General features: G+C 45.9%; 1 protein-coding gene across 1 annotated transcript in view; it reads left to right on the forward strand.

Annotated features, from left to right (window-relative positions):
• FLT3 (fms related receptor tyrosine kinase 3) overlaps positions 1-17,104 on the forward strand; it is a 155,446-nt gene extending 138,342 nt beyond the window's left edge. Inside the window, exons 21-24 of the mRNA XM_040340472.1 lie at positions 1,456-1,567; positions 1,664-1,763; positions 1,857-1,962; positions 16,965-17,104. Of these exons, the coding sequence (XP_040196406.1) occupies positions 1,456-1,567; positions 1,664-1,763; positions 1,857-1,962; positions 16,965-17,075 (429 nt within the window). The 3' untranslated portion in view covers positions 17,076-17,104. The remainder of the gene's footprint in view (positions 1-1,455; positions 1,568-1,663; positions 1,764-1,856; positions 1,963-16,964) is intronic.
• The last annotated feature ends 4,615 nt before the right edge of the window (positions 17,105-21,719 follow it).

Below are 21,719 nucleotides of genomic sequence, written 5' to 3' on the forward strand. Positions count from 1 at the left end.
AGAAGTGCGGGTGATCTCCAGCATTGAGAAGATCCATCAACGGGTGCGGGTGATCTCCAGCGATGAGAAGATCCATCCATCCAGAGAGCAGCATCGCCGACCTCCTCTCACCGCTGGACACAGCCCAGCGAATGACGCGCTGAAGCTGTGACATTTCTTATATAGGGGAGGCAGGTCCACCCGTCACGTGACCCCGCACGCTCTGACGTACCCTCTGCTACGTCACTGGGTAAGCCCAGTCTTCCCTCTTCCGCCGTCAATTTTTTTTTTTAAATTGACGGCGGGGTTCCCCTTAATATCCATACCAGACCTAAAGGGTCTGGTTATTGAATTTGCGGGGACTTCCGCGCATTTTTTTTTCCCGAACTCCGATCCCAGACCCAAACTTTTTCCAATTATTCGGGTTCGGGAAAAACCCAAAGTCCGTATTGAACCCGAACTTTACAGTTCGGGTTCGCTCAACTCTACTGCTGTACTATTTAGAAGTAATGTAATTTTGTGTCCTCTCTGATACAATTTAAAAACACAGTAAAAAAAACGTTCACAACTGGTAATGTCCTTATTCATAAATCATGCAGGACAAATTAAGCCAAACTTCAACTAAACAGTTAAATAAATAATTGAAATACATATATAGAAGCTGTATTTCCTTTCAAAGGATTTGTATTTCTGTTCATATTTGCACATCCTTGCCAGATAGAATAGCCAGGCTGGTGACCTGACTTTTTGCTACTGCAATTAGGCAATTTAACCTGGTCATGTCCTTGCCCCCAACTTGTAATAGTGAATGAGCAGCACAACAACACTGATAAGGTTATCACATTGTTCACTTTACTCTCTCCTTCTGTCAACATTGAATTGTTAGCACATGTGCACATCTTATTGGCTCCTAGTGTTGCCCTCTCTCTCCTAGCCTGAATGCTGCTGTGCAGGGGATTGCAAGAGACTGACCTTGTCAAATTCTGACGGAGGCACGTACCACGCAAACTGGATCTGGCACACACGTAACTGCCTTTACATGTTCCGCTAGACAGCGTCTTCAGGAAGCTCCAATTCAATGATAGACTGCCTTGGAATACAAGGTGCTGTAGGCTAAAGGCGCTTCCTGAAGATGCTGTCAAGCATACCATGTAGAGACTGTTACATGTGTGCCATATCCAGTTTGCGTGATACGTACCTCCGTGGTGACGTAATTTCCGTTTCCAGAAATTGGAATGCACGCTGGTTCCAGCAGGTAGAATGGTGCTATGGAATACAGGTTGTTTGTATTGGTGCCAAGAGATTGGGCACCAATAAATGTGAGTGTATACATTTTACGCAATTATGTGCCTGTGCACTTTTTTAAATAAATACTGCACCAGATTATTCTGTCATTTTTCTGTCTAGAGTTGGACAGACTAAACCATTCATCAGAGCAGTATAACTCAGGTTACATTAATGTTTTTGTTCCACCAGGCTCGCCTACCGGTTAAATGGATGTCTCCAGAGAGCATTTTTGATGGACTATATACCATTAAAAGCGATGTTTGGTCATATGGCATATTGCTTTGGGAGATATTCTCACTTGGTATGACAATTACTCATGGATGCAGCAATTCTAGTAATTCTATGTTATACTATCCCTGTGCTCCAGATTTAAATATCATATTTCCATCCTCAATAGGGGTAAACCCATATCCAGGCATGCCAGTCAATGCAAACTTTTACAAGCTCTTACAAAGTGGGTTTAAAATGGACCAGCCATTCTATGCTACGGATGAAATGTGAGTGAATGTTGATAATCGCCCTGAGCCCTTTTACTCCTACTTTTAGCACCTGTTTTCTTGAGATATTAATTTTAAAATATTTCCCTACAGATATTTCCTGATGCAGTCCTGCTGGGCTTTCGATCCAAGGAAACGACCATCGTTTAAAGAACTGGTTTCTTTTTTGGGATATCAGATTTCAAATACAGAATCTGAGGTATGTCACATTTTTAGAAAAGTGTATTTTCTGCTGTCATCTGTGGTTAGTCACCACATTTGCTTCATTTTATTACATTTTTTTTTAATTATGATTGTTTTAGGTTATTGATTTTAGAACAGGTAAAGGGTCACCATACTAGGTAATCCATTCTTCAATTCGGTCCTACTTGCTCTTACTTCTTGTAATGTTCCTAAATCACAAAATATTTCACAGACTACTTGCACCACCACAGGCAGTGGCTGCCGCTCCATTAGGGGCGCAGGGGCACAGGGCCGGCCTTAGGTGTTCAGGCGCCCTGTGCGAGCTAATCCTGTGGCGCCCCCCGCCCCCCCCCCCCCATTTTCACCCCCTGGTCACCTAAACATACACAAAGAGGACAAAAATATCTCAGCCCTGCTATAAGTCGCTGATCTCCGCTATTACTAGAAAAAAAAATCATAAATAAACACCGATGATGGGGCAACCATTACTCACATTGACATCAATGATGGGACACAATATCTCTCAATGACATCAGTTATGGGGCACAATTTCTCCCATTGACACCAAAGATGGAGCATTGTTTTTTTGTTTTTTCCCCACTGACATCAGCTTAAGTTACGCAGTGCACATTGCAAAAAATGGCCTGTCATGAAAGGGGGGGGTAAATCTTCCAGAGGTCACGTGGTTAATCCGTGAAAATGTTTTGCCCAGAGTTTTGCGCGCACACACATACACCATACATTATATATGTATATATATCAGACCCCCCTCCACTAACTACAGACCCCCCCCTCCCGCAGTATGGATCCCCCTTACTAAGAACAGACCCCCCCTTTCTCAGTACAGAACACCCTCCGTCAGTATAGACCCACTCAGTGTAGAATCCCCCCTCTTAGTGCAGACCTCCCATCAGTATAGATGTCCCCCCTTTAGTGTAGAACCCCCACTAGTATAGAATCCCTCTTAGTGCAGACCCCCACAGTATAGACACCCCCCCGTCAGTAGAGACACCCCCCCGTCAGTAGAGACACCCCCTCGTCAGTAGAGACATCCCCCGTCAGTAGAGACATCCCCCGTCAGTACAGACCCCTCCTTCCATGGCAGCCGACAGGGGGTATCACGGGCACCAGCACACAGGGGGGCCCGGACAGCAGGGGGTTTGGAGTGGGGGCAATAAAAGAGGAGGGGGGACAATTACAGAGATTGGGGGGGGCAATTACAGAGGAGGGGAGGTAATTACATAGATGGGGTGCAAATAGAGAGTAAGGGGGTGCAAATACAGAGGAGGAGGTGAAATTACAGAGGAGGGGGTGCAAATACAGAGGAGGGGGGAATACAGAGGAGAGGGTGAAAATACAGAGGGGGGACAATTACAGAAGAGGGGGGAATGCAGAGGGGGGGGCAATGAAAGAAGAGAGGGGTGAAAATACAGAAGAGGGGGGAATACAGAAGAGGGGGGGAGAAAATACAGAGGAGGAGGAGGGGGGAGAAAATACAGAGGAGGAGGAGGGGGGGTGAAAATACAGAGGAGGAGGAGGGGGGTGAAAATACAGAGGAGGAGGAGGGGGTGAAAATACAGAGGAGGAGGGGGGTGAAAATACAGAGGAGGAGGAGGAGGAGGGGGGGTGAAAATACAGAGGAGGAGGAGGAGAGGGGTGAAAATACAGAGGAGCAGGAGGAGGAGGAGGAGGAGGGGGGGTGAAAATACAGAGGAGGAGGAGGGGGGGGGTGAAAATACAGAGGAGGAGGAGGGGGGTGAAAATACAGAGGAGGAGGAGGAGGAGAAGGGGAGGTGAAAATACAGAGGAGGAGGAGGAGGAGGGGAGGTGAAAATACAGGGGAGGGGGAGGAGGAGGGGGGGTGAAAATACAGAGGAGGAGGAGGAGAGGGGTGAAAATACAGAGGAGGAGGAGGAGGAGGAGGAGGAGGAGGAGGAGGGGGGGGGTGAAAATACAGAGGAGGAGGAGAGGGGTAAAAATACAGAGGAGGAGGAGGAGGGGTGAAAATACAGAGGAGGAGGAGGGGGGGGTGAAAATACAGAGGAGGAGGAGGGGAGGTGAAAATACAGAGGAGGAGGGGCGTGAAAATACAGAGGAGGAGAGGGGTGAAAATACAGAGGAGGAGGAGGGGTGAGGGTGAAAATACAGAGGAGGAGGAGGAGGGGGGGGGGTGAAAATACAGAGGAGGAGGAGGAGGGGGGGTGAAAATACAGAGGAGGAGGGGGTGAAAATACAGAGGAGGAGGAGGGGTGAGGGTGAAAATACAGAGGAGGAGGAGGAGGGGGGGGGTGAAAATACAGAGGAGGAGGAGGAGGGGGGGGTGAAAATACAGAGGAGGATGAGGGGGGGTGAAAATACAGAGGAGGAGGAGGAGAGGGGTGAAAATACAGAGGAGGAGGATGAGGGGGGGTGAAAATACAGAGAAGGAGGAGGAGAGGGGTGAAAATACAGAGGAGGAGGAGGAGGAGGAGGAGGAAGGGGGGGTGAAAATACAGAGGAGGAGGAGAGGGGTAAAAATACAGAGGAGGAGGAGGGGTGAAAATACAGAGGAGGAGGAGGGGGGGTGAAAATACAGAGGAGGAGGAGGGGAGGTGGAAATACAGAGGAGGAGGAGGAGGGGGGTGAAAATACAGAGGAGGAGGGGGGTGAAAATACAGAGGAGGAGGAGGGGAGGTGAAAATACAGGGGAGGAGGAGGAGGGGGGTGAAAATACAGAGGAGGAGGGGGGTGAAAATACAGAGGAGGAGGAGGGGTGAGGGTGAAAATACAGAGGAGGAGGAGGGGGGGGGGTGAAAATACAGAGGAGGAGGAGGAGGGGGGGTGAAAATACAGAGGAGGAGGAGGAGAGGGGTGAAAATACAGAGGAGGAGGAGGGGGGTGAAAATACAGAGGAGGAGGAGGAGAGGGGTGAAAATACAGAGGAGGAGGAGGAGGAGGAGGAGGAGGGGGGGGTGAAAATACAGGGGGGGCGTGGCTTGGCGCGCGATGCGAATGGCAGCAGTGTGAAGGAGCTCCGGCAACTCGTGAGACCTAGGAGCTGAAAAAAGGCCAGCTACAGGGTGACTATGCCCTCCCAACTTCGCAGAGGATCACACAACCGTTCCCTGCGATCATCGAACACCCCTAAACGAAAAACCACGCCGACTAACCTCTGCAAATTCGGCTTCACCAGCAGTAACAAGGCCTCCAAGATGGCGCCACCGCATAGACTGCACATGGAGGAAGACCTAGACGAGGATGACGAGGTTTCCCTACCGGCCTCTGAGGAATTTTCCAGAGGTAACGACACAAACGACAGCCCTCTGACATACGCTATGATGGCAGATATTGCGGCAGACATCAAAAACTCCTTTGCTATGGCCATCACGGACATTAAATCGGAGCTCATGCGGCTCTCTGAGCAGATAGCCGTGACGGAGCGCGCGGGGAAGAGACGGGACAGAGCCCTGCTCAGACTCGACGAAATAACTGCCAACCACAACCACCACCTCATTGACATGAACAGGCATATCGAGGACATTGACAACAGGGGGAGAAGACATAACATCCGGGTGAGGGGTGTACCTGAGACGGTGAACCCAGACCAAGTGAGGCCTACCCTAACCGCCATCTTTAACAACCTGATGGATAGGCCGGAGCAATCCCCGATTGAGCTCGATAGAGCTCACAGAGCCCTAAGACCCAGAGCCCCAGACAACAACCCCCCCAGAGACATTATATGCTGCCTCCCGAACTTTGGTCTGAAGGAGGAGATTCTCCGGAAGGCTAGGATGGCGGAACAGGTCACACATGAAGGAGCTGTACTACAACTATTCCAGGACCTGTCCCCCATCACACTGAGGAACAGAAGAGCCCTGAAACCCCTTCTTGAAGTCCTCCGAGAGAAAAATGTGCCCTATAGGTGGAAGTTTCCCTTCGCGCTACAGGCCAGCTATATGGGCAAACAACACCTGCTCAGGATACCAGGAGAACTACAGAAGTTTTGTGAAAACCTGCAGATCGCACCAGTGAACCTACCGGACTGGTATGCAGAGTTTCTCCTTCCCCCGCCGGTCAACAACCCCCAACAGTCGCCGGGACCACCATCACTACTCTCCCCACTCCAACAAAGGTCCCGACGTACCAACCAGAATGACCGCTTTAGCAACTCGCCTGCTACCTCTAGGAGCTCCAAAAGTCCCAGAATGAAGGAAGCACAGAGATTCTGAAACATTTTTGAACCGCGATCATCCAGATTTTTCCTCCCCGAAGAACCCTCAGTAACCTGAAGCAAGTTTGACAACCTCCAGTTCCAGATTTTGGTCTGTTCTTGATCATCTCGTCTGACCTCGGGGTTTTTCTTTGTTCTTATTTTTCCTTTTTTGCAATTTTTTCTTTTACCCTTCTATCTAAGCCACAGCTCACACAATTCAATCCATGGTACACTATGAGTGAGAATCCCCAGTTCCTCCACCAGATGGAGCATGAGCTCTGAATTTGTCACCATGGCTGGCTCAAGAAGGAAACTTCAACACAAGCACTATTATCACTATACAGGAACTAACACTCTAATTGTTCTGGTCTTTCTGCTGTGATAAGATCCCCATCACCGCAGTTTACTGTCACCTGTACCACATTTCATGCAGGGGAATGACTGAACTACTGCAGCTGACCCTAAACCTTAAACCACACGCACTTAGATATACGCAGATTTATACAACATAGCTACAGGGCTCTAATTTTCTTTCCAAACCCTAGACCCCTTATGTTTACAGGATCAGAGACGTCCACCGGATACAACAGATGCAGATGATTGGATCTACATCACTACACCCAGAAGGACAGATACATCGCAACCAAACAACGTTGAAAACCAGACATTCCATAAAGCCCTTCTGTTGGTCCTAACCGTGAGTAAACTACCACCACACCTACAAAATACTTTTTGGGCATTCGCCCCCTCTAGACAGATACCCGCACTTACCTAGCCAAGATCACACCTCACCCCACTGAGGAGGCTTCTACGGTGGCAGTGAAGAACCAACATCTGCTATTTTGGAGATATGCAAAGTTTATAGCAAACTAAAGAGATGTTTCATGACTTAACTCCCCTTTCATCTCTTACCTACTATATTCAGGGGGTTGTCAAACACAGTTATGTTTTATGGAGGGAAATTTTTACTTTTCCCTTTTTTGTTTCAGTTCTTTTTTTTTATATATGTTGCTCAATTCTAAAAAAACATTATTTCCTGCAGGGCTGATAACTGTTGTCAGGTTCTATATGGAAATATGTTACTGAGCGTGGTTGCAAAGAAACTTAAGATTGTGATTACGTAACATATGTTATAACAGAATTTGCAAGTTATACAGGACACACAGGATGTTCTGATTTATACACTAGTTTACCCTGTTCTTTCACCTCCATTTCTCTATCCGGCCTGAGCAAAAAGAAACATAGAGGAAGGGGTGTTACCTTTCCATGACAAATCCTCCTAGGTCACACGACTCCCGATTTCTTCACGAACACACTAATACAGGTTTTTATTACCATTTACCTAGATCTCTACAATATTAGTAGCAGATCTGATACATTCCACTCGCGCTCCTCCCACCTTCCTCCAAGAGCACAACTTAATTCTTAGTAAAATAAGAATATAGTAGACTCTCCACACTTCTAGTGTGTACTTGAGTAACGCTCACACTCATCCCCCTATCTTCCTTACCCTCCCTTTCCCTCATTCCTACCTCTCCCCCCCACTCTTCTTACCTATCACCTCACGTACCTCCCCCCCCACCTACCTGGGTTCCAAACCCAGGGACTCATTGCCTCATTACCAAAACAGACACCTAAGGGCTAAAAGTTACCACCATGGCCTACGCCTTCCTGGGGAAAGCCCCCTCTATCATATCACACAATGTTAATGGACTAAACACTCCAGAAAAGAGAACCAAAATGTTACGCGAACTTAAAAAAGTGCGTCCCTCAGTGGTTTTCCTACAAGAGACCCACTTCAAAGGTCAGGACATACCCAAAATAACTGATAACCTCTTCACGAAAGCATTCCACGCCACGAACCCCCTAGCTAAAACCAAAGGAGTCTCCATCCTTTTCAACAAGGACTCTCCCTTCGTACTTAAACAACTCCTAGCAGACCCAGAAGGCAGATTTCTTTTCCTAAAAGGCTCATGGGCAGGGTCACCCATCACTTTAGCCAATGTCTACTTTCCCAACACGGCCCATATCACGTTCTGCCGCAGAGTCGTGGATGAACTCACACGATTCGCGGACGGGTGTGTTGTCCTCGGAGGAGACTTTAACATCCCTCTTTCCCCACTGAGAGACACCTCTTCGGGACATACTCATGTTTCTTTCAAAATCTTGAAACGTATCAAAGTCATGCTACAATCCCTTACACTGGTGGATGCATGGAGGTCAACGCACCCGTCCGAGAAGGATTTCACATATTTCTCTGCCCCCCACAAAAAATATTCGCGTATTGACATGATCCTCGTTTCCCAAAGAGACCTAGGAAACGTCTCCAGGGCTGAGATTGGCATCATCTCGCTCTCGGACCACGCCCCAGTAGCCATAAACCTTGAGCTTGACCCACCCAAAAGATCCACTTTTAACTGGAGACTTAACGCGTCCCTACTCACAGACCAGATGATTAAAGACGACATACATCAAACAATCACCACATTCTTTCTAAATAACCCTGCTGCAGACACGAACCCACTAAATAATTGGGAAACACACAAATGCATTGTACGAGGAGAGTTGATAAAGTGGGGATCTAGGAAAAAAAAGGAAAGAGACAAAGAAATCACTAGACTGACACAACAAATAGCCAACCTAGAAACACAACACAAACAATCATTGTCAATCTCTGTTGAAGAAGAACTGGTAAAGTGTAGGGCGGACTTAAAACAAATACTAGACATTAAAATTAGGAAGTCCCTCTTCTTCAAGAAGAATATCTTCTACGAACAGGGAGATAAAAGTGGAAGGCTCCTTGCAAATGCCCTTAGAGATGCAAAATCAACGAATCAAGTCCACGCCATTAGCGATAAAGGGGGTATATTGAGACATGAACCTGAAAAAATAGCAGAACTCTTCCACAGGTTCTATGACAAGCTATACAACTTACCAAACCAACATAAACCCCCACACATAAAGAAATCTAAAACGGAAACCATATCTGAATTCCTAAGAAATAGCGGACTTCCCTCATTCAATCGAAATGAAATCTCCGTTCTAGAAAGCCCCATAACCGCCCTAGAACTACAGGCTGCCATCAAGGATCTGAAAACAGGAAAGAGCCCCGGTCCTGACGGATTCACATCCCAATACTACAAAATATTTACAAACATATTATGCCCTCCCCTGCTTTCTACCTTTAACTACCTAGCAAAGAACAAAAACACTTCCAACTCATTCCTCATGGCACACATCGCTGTTGTCCCCAAACCAGACAAGGACCATACTGATTGTGCAAATTTCAGGCCCATATCACTCTTAAACGTTGACTTGAAACTTCTGGCCAAAATCCTTGCCAACAGATTAAAACCCATACTCAACAAAATTATAGGTCCTGAACAGGTGGGCTTTATGCCTGGAAGAGAGGCCAGGGACAACATTACCAAGGCACTAAACCTAATTCACCATGCCCAAAAAACTAAATTTCAAGGAATGCTTCTATCAACAGACGCCGAAAAGGCATTCGATAGAATTTCTTGGGACTACATGTTTGCCACATGCTCACATATAGGGCTAGAGGGAAACATGATGTCTTGGATCTCGGCCCTATACCAGAACCCACAAGCCAGAGTCAAAGTAAACAACATACTCTCTAACCCGATAAATATTAAGAATGGTACACGCCAGGGATGCCCACTCTCGCCTATACTCTTCATAATTTCTTTAGAACCCCTAATCCGAACAATTAATCTTTCAAGAGAGGTGAATGGGTTTGTGGCAGGAGATAAGGAATACAAAGTGGCTGCGTATGCAGATGATCTGCTATTCTTTCTTACACAACCCCATCTCTCTATCCCCAATTTACAAAAAATATTCGACACTTTTGGTTACATCGCACATTTTAAAATTAATCAATCCAAATCTGAAGCACTAAACCTTACCCTACAACCTGAACACCTAACCTTGATCAAATCAAACTACCAATTCAAATGGGCCCCCACGACACTTAAATACCTAGGTATCCACCTAACTAAATCCATAGACTCCCTATTCAACTTCAACTACACCACCCTCCTAAAATCTATCTCTGAAGACCTTAACAAGTGGACCACAAAACTGTTTTCATGGTTCGGCAGAGCCTCTATTTTAAAAATGACAGTCCTCCCCAGACTCCTTTACATATTTAACGCTCTCCCTATACATGTCCCAAACACATTCTTCACTAAATTAAGCAGGATACAAAGACGCTTCTTGTGGGCAGATAAGAATCCCAGAATAAATTTTCAACTACTAACCCGCTCCAAAATAAACGGTGGCATCGGCCTCCCAGATTATAGAAAATACCACCAAGCATCCCACATAACCAGGATCATTGACTGGCACTGCCACGCTAGAGAGAAAGACTGGATCAGACTGGAACAACAGCTAGCTCCTCATCAAACTATATTCTATCCATGGACGGTACATTCCAGGAACACTAAGACAATAGAACACCCTCTTATAGCAACTACCCTCACTATTTGGCACAAAATAGCAAGAAAACATGACCTTGCCTCCATACCTGGTCCCCTCACTCCAATTTTCAACAACCCAGACTTCCACCCAGGCCTAAACAGAAAAGAATCTCCCAATCTTCTAGCCACACACTGCATCTCTAACACCACAGTTAAAACCTACGAGACCTTACAAAAAGAAAGGAAAGATGTCCTACCTGGATTTTGGTTTTATCTACAATTAAGAGACTTCCTGGTTAATACCAAATCCCGCCCCTCATTCCGTCTCCCTCTGACGGCTCTTGAGCACATTTGCCTTAAAGGATCACAGGTACCACACACCACTTCCCTGGCATATTCATGGCTAAATCAACCGCTACTCAACGAAACCAACAAATACAAATTAAAATGGGAAAATGATCTTGGGATACAGATAGAAGATGCAGCCTGGGAAAAAGCATGTATCATGGCACATAAGTGCTCATTGAGCACTAAGTGCCAAGAAATCTCGTACAAGATCCTCACCCAATGGTACATTACACCACAGAAGGCTAAAAAGTGGTTCAACACAAACTCCGATGTGTGCTGGCGCTGTGAGAGGGAGACTGGCTCCTTCTTACACATATGGTGGGACTGCCCACAAATTCTTGATTATTGGAGGGGGGTAGTTGAGTGGACCAGGCACATCACAGAGACCTCTATTACACTTGACGCTGCTGCATGCCTGCTCCATGTTAACCGTCTCCCAATCAGTAAGTACAAGAAAACCCTCACCAGACATTTACTAAATGCGGCCAAAACCCTCATTCCCCTACACTGGAAGTCCAAGCAGTCCCCAACGATTAAGGACTGGTTGGACAGAGTAGCATTCATACATAAAATGGAAGAGATACTGGCAATGAAAAAGGAGTCCAGTGACGGATTTAATGCCCTTTGGCAACCCTGGTTCCTATTTAAATCATCCACTGAATTCCATGTACTAAGCTCAGGATAGTTCTTAGATACCCAACTAACTGATAAGATTGAAAACGTATGCTGCCGATAGATTTTAGAAGTGTTATGCCTAGGTAGCAGATAACAGAATGTTGTTTATATGCATTACCCCTTACATTTCCTACCTGACCTCCCTTGCCCCCCCTCTCCCCACCCCCTCCCTCCCCCCCCCCTCCCCCCCTCCACTCCCATTAATAACTATCACAGTAACTAAATATCGGACCCTGTTTTTCAGTATTTTACCTCTACTTGAGATACCAAATGTTATATGTCTAGACATGGATGTTACCATTCATTGCTATGTACAAAACTTTCATTTGTATACGCTGTAAAAGAAATGTCACTTGTATACTTTGTTTAAGCTTTAAATAAATACCTTGATTGAGAAAAAAAAAAAAGAAAATACAGAGGAGGAGGAGAGGGGTAAAAATACAGAGGAGGAGGAGGGGTGAAAATACAGAGGAGGAGGAGGGGGGGGGTGAAAATACAGAGGAGGAGGAGAGGGGTAAAAATACAGAAGAGGAGGAGGGGTGAAAATACAGAGGAGGAGGAGGGGGGGTGAAAATACAGAGGAGGAGGAGGGGGGGTGAAAATACAGAGGAGGAGGAGGGGGGGGTGAAAATACAGAGGAGGAGGAGGGGGGTGAAAATACAGAGGAGGAGGAGGAGAGGGGTGAAAATACAGAGGAGGAGGAGGAGAGGGGTGAAAATACAGAGGAGGAGGAGGAGGAGGAGGAGGAGGGGGGGGTGAAAATACAGAGGAGGAGGAGGGGGGGGTGAAAATACAGAGGAGGAGGAGGGGGGGTGAAAATACAGAGGAGGAGGAGGGGGGGTGAAAATACAGAGGAGGAGGAGGGGGGGTGAAAATACAGAGGAGGAGGAGGGGTGAAAATACAGAGTCCAAACATAGGGGAGAGAGAGGTGACAGGCAGCTGCTTGCACGGAAGTTTTTAATAAAATAAATGCTTAAATACAATCCACTCACTCTTCTTGTGAGGAACTGTAGGCATGTCAGTGTCTGTGAAGTCGGCTGTCCCATTCTCCCCTCTGATCCACACTGCTGTTGAATCACTGGAGGAAACAGAGCACGGGCAACTGTGAACTGTCAGCCTCTGTCACTAGCGTAGCCACCGCCGCGTAGCCGACTCGCACACACTGACTCAGGTCAGCGCCGCTGTGGGGCGGGGGGGGGCTTACTCCGAGACCAAGTCCCCCTTCAGATGCCGCCCGCAGGCGCAGCGGCACACTCTCTCTCTGGGCAGGCGACTCTCTACGTGCGGGCGACTGTCCCGGCGGCGGCGGTGACTCAGTGAATTTTCCGCCCTGTGTCCAGGGCGTGTGAGTGTCAGCGGGCGCGACGCCCCCCCCTCTGCAGCGCCGGTGTGCCGTGCCCGTGCTGAACAGTGACTCGGGCGGCTTCTGTCCCATTCAACACATCTTTAACAGCAAACTGACTGCGAGCTGTGACAGCCGCACGGCGCCCATGTTGTCCATGGCGCCCTGTGCGGTCGCACAGCCCGCACAACGCAAAGGCCGGCCCTGCAGGGGCATCCACCTAATCAAGTGGTTTGTTTGCCGCTCCCCTACCCCCCCTCTAAAATATAGAGCGCTGACTACAGGACAAACAGTATAGGTTTGTAAACCTTAACAAAACTTAAGGAAGATAGTAGTATAAAGATGCACATGACTGGAATACATTTCGAACTCCAAACTTTAATTAATATTAAGACTTTCATAACTAGAACTAGCAAAGATAACTGTACTTTTAAAAAACATAAGCTCTTTTATTGATTCCAGGAATACCAAGCAACTTTGCTATATACTATATTATATTGTTGCCTTCAATCAGTACGCCTATGCTGCAATGCATTAAAGTATTTATTGAATATCACAAGCTGCTAGAAGCACACAGTCTTTACATACAGTAAGCTAAGTCCTACTCATTTCCCCATGCACAGAATACTTGAATATTATGGCAAACCAGTTATGAAATATCTGAGTATATTTTTTATTTTGCCATTGGTAGAGCACTAATAATGTTACTTCCACACATGCAGGCTGGAATTACATTATCCTGCCACCCGACTCCTACTTCTGCTGCTACAGACAATATACGATGTAGCACCCTGATGCTTAGGCAGGGTTGCTAGTAAATTTATTTGCCAAGTGATAGTTGCCTTAGCCAATTCATAGGAGTTTAATTGATTTAACCCTAATTCTGGAATTGCTGCACTTCTCTCTTCTGTCACTAGTTGGCTGAGTATCTGGTGGCATTAGATAAGACAAGGGCATTGCAAGGACAGATTATGAATGAATGGGGCGTCTCAGCCAATGGGCAGGGATTTTATTGATCCCTTGGCCAGCTGGGAGAGCCTATTTATTGGGGTGAGGTCAGGTGATCGGGGTTCTGTGCCACCTGGACAGCTTGCTGGGTGGACGTGTGTTGTACTGCCTCGAGCTGCTAGGCCAGAGCCTGAGGCCTATCCCAGGGACATCTGGCTGCTAGGCTGTCTGAGGGCCTATCCAGAAGCAAGAGAGCAGTGCAGGGTTGGGACTGCGGCTTGCAGTCCAACCAAAAGTGACGGTTCTGCCAGCCAGAGAACCTGTCGTTGTCGGAGTTAGAGGGGAAGCTGTTCCCACTAAGGGACCATCCACCTTGTTACCAGGCACCACTGTAAGTAGCTGAAGCAAGTATCAGAGCAGTATTCTTACCAACCGAGGACGGTGAAAAATTTGGACACTTCAGCAGGTGGCAAGCCAGGGACCGAGCAGGCTAGTCGGGTGATGCTTGGGGAGTATCTGTGAGTGCCAAGCTGGGGACCCAGCAGGGACGCTGGGGTGACGCTTGAGGAAGATACAGGGGCGTACCTAGAGCATTTGGCACCCGGGGCGGATCCAATATCTGGCACCCCCCCCCCCACGTTTAAATGTAAAAACACCCCACTGTGCCCCCTGCATACCTCTGCATCCTTCAATATCTTTTTGTTACTACTGTATACCCCTCTCCACAACTGCACCTCTAGACCCCTTTACATTACACAGCCCCCTGCATCACTGCACCCCTTTTACATTACACAGCACCCTGCATCACTGGACCCCTTTACATCACATAGCCCCCTGCACCTCTGAACCCCTTTACATTACACAGCACCCTGCACCTCTGGACCCCTTTACATTACACAGCCCCCTGCATCACTGCACCCCTTTTACATTACACAGCTCCCTGCATCACTGGACCCCTTTACATTACACAGCACCCTGCATCACTGCACCCCTTTTACATTACACAGCCGCCTGCACCTCTGCACCCCTTTACATCACATAGCCCCCTGCACCTCTGGACCCTTTTACACTACACAGCCCTCTGCACCCCTTTACATTACACAGCACCCTGCACCTCTGGACCCTTTTACATTACACAGCCACCTGCACCTCTGGACCCCTTTACATTACACAGCACCCTGCATCACTGCACCCCTTTTACATTACACAGCACCCTGCATCACTGGACCCCTTTACATTACACAGCACCCTGCATCACTGCACCCCTTTTACATTGCACAGCACCCTGCATCACTGGACCCCTTTACATTACACAGCACCCTGCATCACTGCACCCCTTTTACATTACACAGCCGCCTGCACCTCTGCACCCCTTTACATCACATAGCCCCCTGCACCTCTGGACCCTTTTACACTACACAGCCCTCTGCACCCCTTTACATTACACAGCACCCTGCACCTCTGGACCCCTTTACATTACACAGCACCCTTCATCACTGGCCCCCTTTACATCTCATAGCCCCCTGCACCTCTGGACCCTTTTACATTACACAACACCCTGCACCATTGCACCCCTTTTACATTACACAGCCACCTGCACCTCTGGTCATGTCAGCTAAAAAAAAAAAAAAAAAAAAAATTTTTTTTTTTTAAATCGGGATGGTGTCACCCCTCTAGTGGGTGTCACCCGGTGCGGCCCGCACCCCCCGCACCCCCCTAGCAACGCCACTGGGAAGATACTATGTGCGAAGGTTTCAAGAGCTTAGGGGATCCAGTGGCAGTTGATCAGCAAGTCTAGTGAGAGAGACTTTGAGCTCAGTTGACAGAAGATGTACAAGAGGAAATTATAGAAGTAAAGGAGTTTGTTACAACTTCTACTCATGCAGATGTGGTGTCTTGCTGGATGCATTTCCCTGCATGGCTATCTGCCTATAGAAGTCAAAATTAACATTGCAACTACTAAAGGGTGTCCTGGCCCTAATCCTCTCTCCCCCAGTTCTGTTCAAGAGAAAATAAATCCCATTGCATTCAAGACGTTTCTGGCGCCCATGAATCTACTTTGTATTACACCCACCATGCATCGTAACCCACTCTACAAAGAAGGATGTCAGCTTTCCCTAACTCTGGAGGTCACCATTAGGCCCCAAGGGCCCCAGAATCTCGCACAACAGTATAAAAAAAATATATAAAAAAGTGCAGTGCATATAACAAACTGTGTGTCTAAACAAATTTAATAAGTGACATTTCTTAGTGAAAAATACGTGATATACATGCAAATAATATTCATAAAAAGTCCAGAAAGCACACAGTGAAATGTGCTAGTAGATACACCTCAAGACCATGAAGCAATAGAAAAGTCCCAAATATAAACTCGGTGTTAGATTGGAGAGGAGATCATGGATAGCCAATATGACACGACTAAGGGAATATGCACCCTAGAGGCTTACTAAAGTGCCAGTGACCCCCTTACTCTGAAAACGCTCAATCAACCAGTAGAGGTAAATCCCATAGTAGGGGCATGAACATCCATTTGGGTAATTCCTAGTAGACAATCCAATGGATCCTTACCCACATTCAATGGAGCACAAGATATGCAAGATAAAGGCTCCACGTAGTGAAGTATTGTATAACCTCCAGCTTTATTAAAAGGTATTGCGCTAACATTAATGTTGATAGTAAAACCGCATGTAAAAAACACCAATATCCAAAGCAGGTCTTTCTCCAGTAATCAAAATGGCGACCGACAACCACTCATGTGTGGTATCGTGTGTGCCTGGCTCCGCCATACGCATTTCTTCAGATATTATGTCATCAGGGTCACGCACACACGCCAGAATGCATACAAAGTCTCTTCTGGCTAGGGACTTCAGTTCAACTTTAATGCTAACCTGTGCTTAGGAAAATTGTCTGCATACAAAACATAATAGTAGATACCTATAGATGCCTGCATGTCCCAGTAGTTTAATATTGACACCAGCAGGCACTACGTAGTGATCTGAGCATAGCAAATGTACTAGCTACCCAGCCTTTTAATAAATTAATATCTCTTCTCTTCCTTTTTTTTTGCATGTAGCTTTATCAAAACTCGAAGAACATCATTGACAGTTTGTACCAAGATAACAGCCAGGGAAAACAAAATGGATCATCAGTCTGTGATCACACCTCTCTTATAGCTATACAGTAAATGGGAACATTCAATATGGTTTGTTTGTACAATACAATAAAGGGACACTATCAATTTTATATTTTTTATTATCTTACAAGAGAAAGATAGAAGTGCATACCAAAAGCTGCTCAATTTAAAGTATGACAGGAAAGCTTCATCTCCATCCCCTACCAAACCACGCCCAGTAACGCATTTCACCCATCATCAACTTAAAGTCGAGCTACACCCAAAAGGGGAATCTTTATTTGTTTGCACACTACCCCCTCTACTGCCACAATTGCCACTTTTTTGGGGGATTGGGTACCTGGTTTTGACAGGTACCCACTCCCACTTCCGGTTGCGAACTGAGCTGAAAGTTCAGCCCCCCTTTGTCCCCTGCAGTCTTCTGGGACACATCACAGGTCCCAAAAGGCTATGGGACCATTCACAAGGCACAGCGCAACTCACGCATGTGTAGTAGGAAGACACTGAACCCGCAGGGCTCCACTTTCTGTTTCCCTTACTAGAGATGCCAGCGCCTGCACCTGAAGCCAAATGAAGAATTTGGCTCGAGTGAGGACATTGCAGGATCCCTGGACAGGTAAAAGTCCTTATATTAAAAGTAAGGAGCAGTAACAGTAATTGTAGCTGCTGAATTTTTATTTTTTCTGAAGGAGCCTGGAGCTCCTCTTAAATCACTGTAAGCCCATGAAGGGTGAAACGCTTTAGTTGTCGTGGTTTGGGAGGGGATGGAGCCGAAACATTCCTGTCATACTTGAAATCCAGCGGCTTTTGCTGTGCACTTCCATCTCTCCCTTGTAAGTTTCTGACAGTCAGGCAAGACGAACCCGGTGTGAGCTGCACCCAACAACGATTGAATCACTGGTGACTGAAGCAACGGAGCATGGAGTAACGCTACATGTTTGATTGGGGTTCATATTTTCTTCAGTGTTCATTTTACAAGCATTGTTAATTTTACTTTTCATGTTCCTTTTTGGCATTAATAAGTAAAAGAAAACTCAGGAGCATCCACCAAAAACAAAAAAACAAATGTTTTTGGTGGACAACAACTAAAGGGTAATCAATATATGACAACAGACGTCTCTTTTTTTCTTAACTGGGTGATAGTGTTCTTTTAACTGAATACTAAAGTCAGGTGATATGATCTGATGATTTTTTTTATTTTTATAAGGATGCAATAGGGCTTGCAGTTTCATTGTTATAGAAGGGCATCCTGGGCATTGCTCAAATACAGTTACTTTTTTCTGGAAAATGGGCAGTGCAATGGTGTGCACATGATGTGGTACCAGAGACAACTTGTTTCTTGTGTTTTAGGACCTATTTTTTTTTAACCTGGCAGAGTCCGATATATTTGAATTGGCAGAATATTAGTGGTAACAGTAATCAGTGGGCTAGATTCAGGTAGCATTTACGGCGGCGTATCTGGAGATACGCCGCCGTCATTTCAAATCTGCGCCGGCGTATCGTTACGCCGATTCTCAAAGGCAGATACGCTCAAAAAATAGGCTTCCTCCGCCGACGTAACTTGAATGCGGCGGCGTATAATTGTGTGCAATATTACGCTGGCCGCTAGGGGCGCTTCCGTTGTTTTCGGCCTAGAATATGCAAATTACCTAGATACGCCGATTCACAAACGTACGTACGGCCGGCGCAATTTATTTACGTAGTTTACGTTAGGCTTTTTCAGCGTAAGGTTGTTCCTGCTATTAGGAGGCGCAGCCAATGTTAAGTATGGACGTCGTTCACGCTTCAAAATTTAAATTTTTTACGTTGTTTGCGTAAGTCGTTCGCGAATAGGGCTGGACGTAATTTACATTCACGTTGAAACCAATACGTCGTTGCGGCGTACTTGGGAGCAATGCACACTGGGATATGTACACAGACAGCGCATGCGCCGTCCGTACAAAACGTCAATACCGTCAGGTCATCATAGATTTACATAAAACACACCCCCCTTCCACATTTGAATTACGCGCGCTTACGCCGGCCCCATTTACGTTACGCCGCCGCAACTTACGGAGCAAGTGCTTTGTGAATACTGCACTTGCTCCTGTAAGTTACGGTGGCGCAGCGTAAATACGATACGCTGCGCCGCCGTAAGAACAAGCGCAGGTACCTGAATCTAGCCCAGTGATTATGGTGGAAAGGAACAGGCTGATGATTATATTTGAAAACTTGCTTGATTTGCATGGCTGTATTAATAGAGCTAATATATGTTATAAGTGCACTTATTCCTGTGGCCATCTATAATTCATGGTCAGCAAATGACTAGAATTTGGTTTGCCTCGGCAATGTCAAATTATGGCTTTGAATTATGTCTAATGGTGTAACTATAAGAACATGGCTCCCAGAAATATGTGTCCATGTATAGGTGTGGGGGAACAATGTGTTGGCTGTTCCAAACTGGGATTACACCACAGTTCCAATATATGGTGGTTTGCCAGCCCAACAGCAATGATATTAATGGACTGGCACATTACAAACACCACTACAGACATTTATCACTGTACAGTTGAGTGTTTTTATAACAGTGTAGCCCACAGTGTCCATCTTAGGAACCCCCCCACACCCACATACTTTTCTTTTTATGAGTCTTCCTTTAAATTTCTATCACCAAACGTTAAGAGGGTTTGGATACAAGAGAACTCTCTGCTTGAGAGAAAGGTAGCTGTAGTGACTGGTCTGTATAAAGGGAAACTTCTGCATAGAGTTGTTTTGTTCTGGATTGCTGCATAAACCTAGAGGAAATATGTATTAAAAAACTTTACTAACACTGTATGTAATAAAACAGTGGTGGATGTACAGTATATTTCTGGAGTGCCACTTTTAAATGGCATTTCAGAAAACAACTTGGTTGGCCAGTGAATGGATGTGATTTAAAGCTCAAATCATAGACCCAATGCACAGAGCCAATCAGAGTTGCGCTGTACCTTGTGATCACTGTAATGATCAATTGCAGTGATCACACATGTAAGCACTCTAGTGTTTATATTTGAGAGCCCTCCCCTTCCTCACACAACAGAGGGTTAAAACATATGTCAGTTTTTATTACCTTCTGTAACCCCTTTGGCTACTTTCCCCTCACTTGCTATCCTGTGTGTCAAAGTATCTCCAGGAAAAAAAATTGAAAATAAATTCTCCCAAAAGACAATGGCAGAAAATTACCAGAATGCTGAGAATCCAATAGGAAAAGTACCATTGGTTTTAAGATGCATAGTAAACAAAAGTTGGATGTCTCACCTACGTTTACTATGCATCTTTGGGTACAGTGAACATTTTCTAGGCCTGGATGTCCAGTGTAGTCCACCGCACTGTCTATTTTGGCACCACTGTAGGCCAGGCACTTGATTACTTGTTGACATTGGAGGTATGTGTGAAGGATGACACAGGCAGGCAGCAATCAAAAATTTACAAATGATCCTTAAATACTTATAAAGAACTTTGGCTGGAGTTTTGCTTTAAAGTGTAAGCTCAGTTTCGTCTGAATAATTTATACCAGTGCTCCTACTTTTTAAAATGCTGCACCTCCTCCCCTTACACATGCAGTTGGTGTGGGTGGGGGCTCTCCAAAAAAATGCTGACCCCTTGAACCCCTACTTTCTATTTTTTGCAGGACTGGCTGGACTTTAGAAGAAAAGCTCTATCTGAGCTTAGCTAGAGATGGAGAGAGTGCAATGTTCACAGTTTGAACAGCCTGGAGAGCCCAGTACTGAGCTCATCTAGAGAAGGAGAGAGCACACCGCACACAAACGCACACAGTATATATGGTACGGAGCGGTCTGCTAGGAGAGCAAAACTGTAATATCCTGCTCATCTAGCAAACAGCAAGATAGAGGGGGATCAAGGAAGGTTATTTTTTGGAGATCCCCCTTTCCACACAGCTGCATGTGTAATGGGAGGAGGTGCAGCATTTAAAACAGGAGGAGCACTGAAATGCAAAGCTCCCAATTGTTCCTGATTTCAAGGGACTCTGCCTGATTTGGAGCAATGTCCCTCTGTCCCTCTTTCCCCCTCATTTGTCCCTCATTTTGGTCAGATCTATATAATTTTATATAAAATGTACTTTTTATCTTTCAGAAAGTAATTCCCAGTGCTAAACCTTTCATCCAAAATCTAAATTGCTGCATTTGTAAATTTTAAAAGCCAATATAAAGGAATAGTAGTGGTAAAAAAAAAAAACGCTTGTGGATTTAAAGTGGAGGTTCCATCAAAAAAACAATTTTGCTTTAAACTCTAGCTTACGACTAAAAAAGAAAAAAAAAAGAACATTTTATTTTTTTACTCATCTGGAAATGCCTGTTGCTATGCGGTCCCACGAAATCTGCCTTTGAATCCACCTAGGGTTTTGACATCATCTCCCTCTAATGCTCCTGGGAAATGTGTGTCATCATTTCCCAGGATGCAGTGCGCTGTCCAATTATCACTCCCCATCCAAGACTTCCAGGAAGTAAGTGCCTGTAGGCTTCACAATGCCCACAAGCAAAATGACAACGGTGTAGATATAGTTTTATAAACTATCTTTTTTGAATGTAGAAAAACGTCTACTGTAAGTATGGAGGAGCATGTGACTCGGCTGGGCCGTATGTAAGCTCTAACTGGAGCAAGTTGGAGCTGACATAAGGATGCTATCCTAGCTTCCGGCGGGTAAACAGAGCATTAGGG

This window comes from Rana temporaria, chromosome 2 (genome assembly GCF_905171775.1).
Source record: "Rana temporaria chromosome 2, aRanTem1.1, whole genome shotgun sequence".
Classification (NCBI taxonomy): domain Eukaryota; kingdom Metazoa; phylum Chordata; class Amphibia; order Anura; family Ranidae; genus Rana; species Rana temporaria.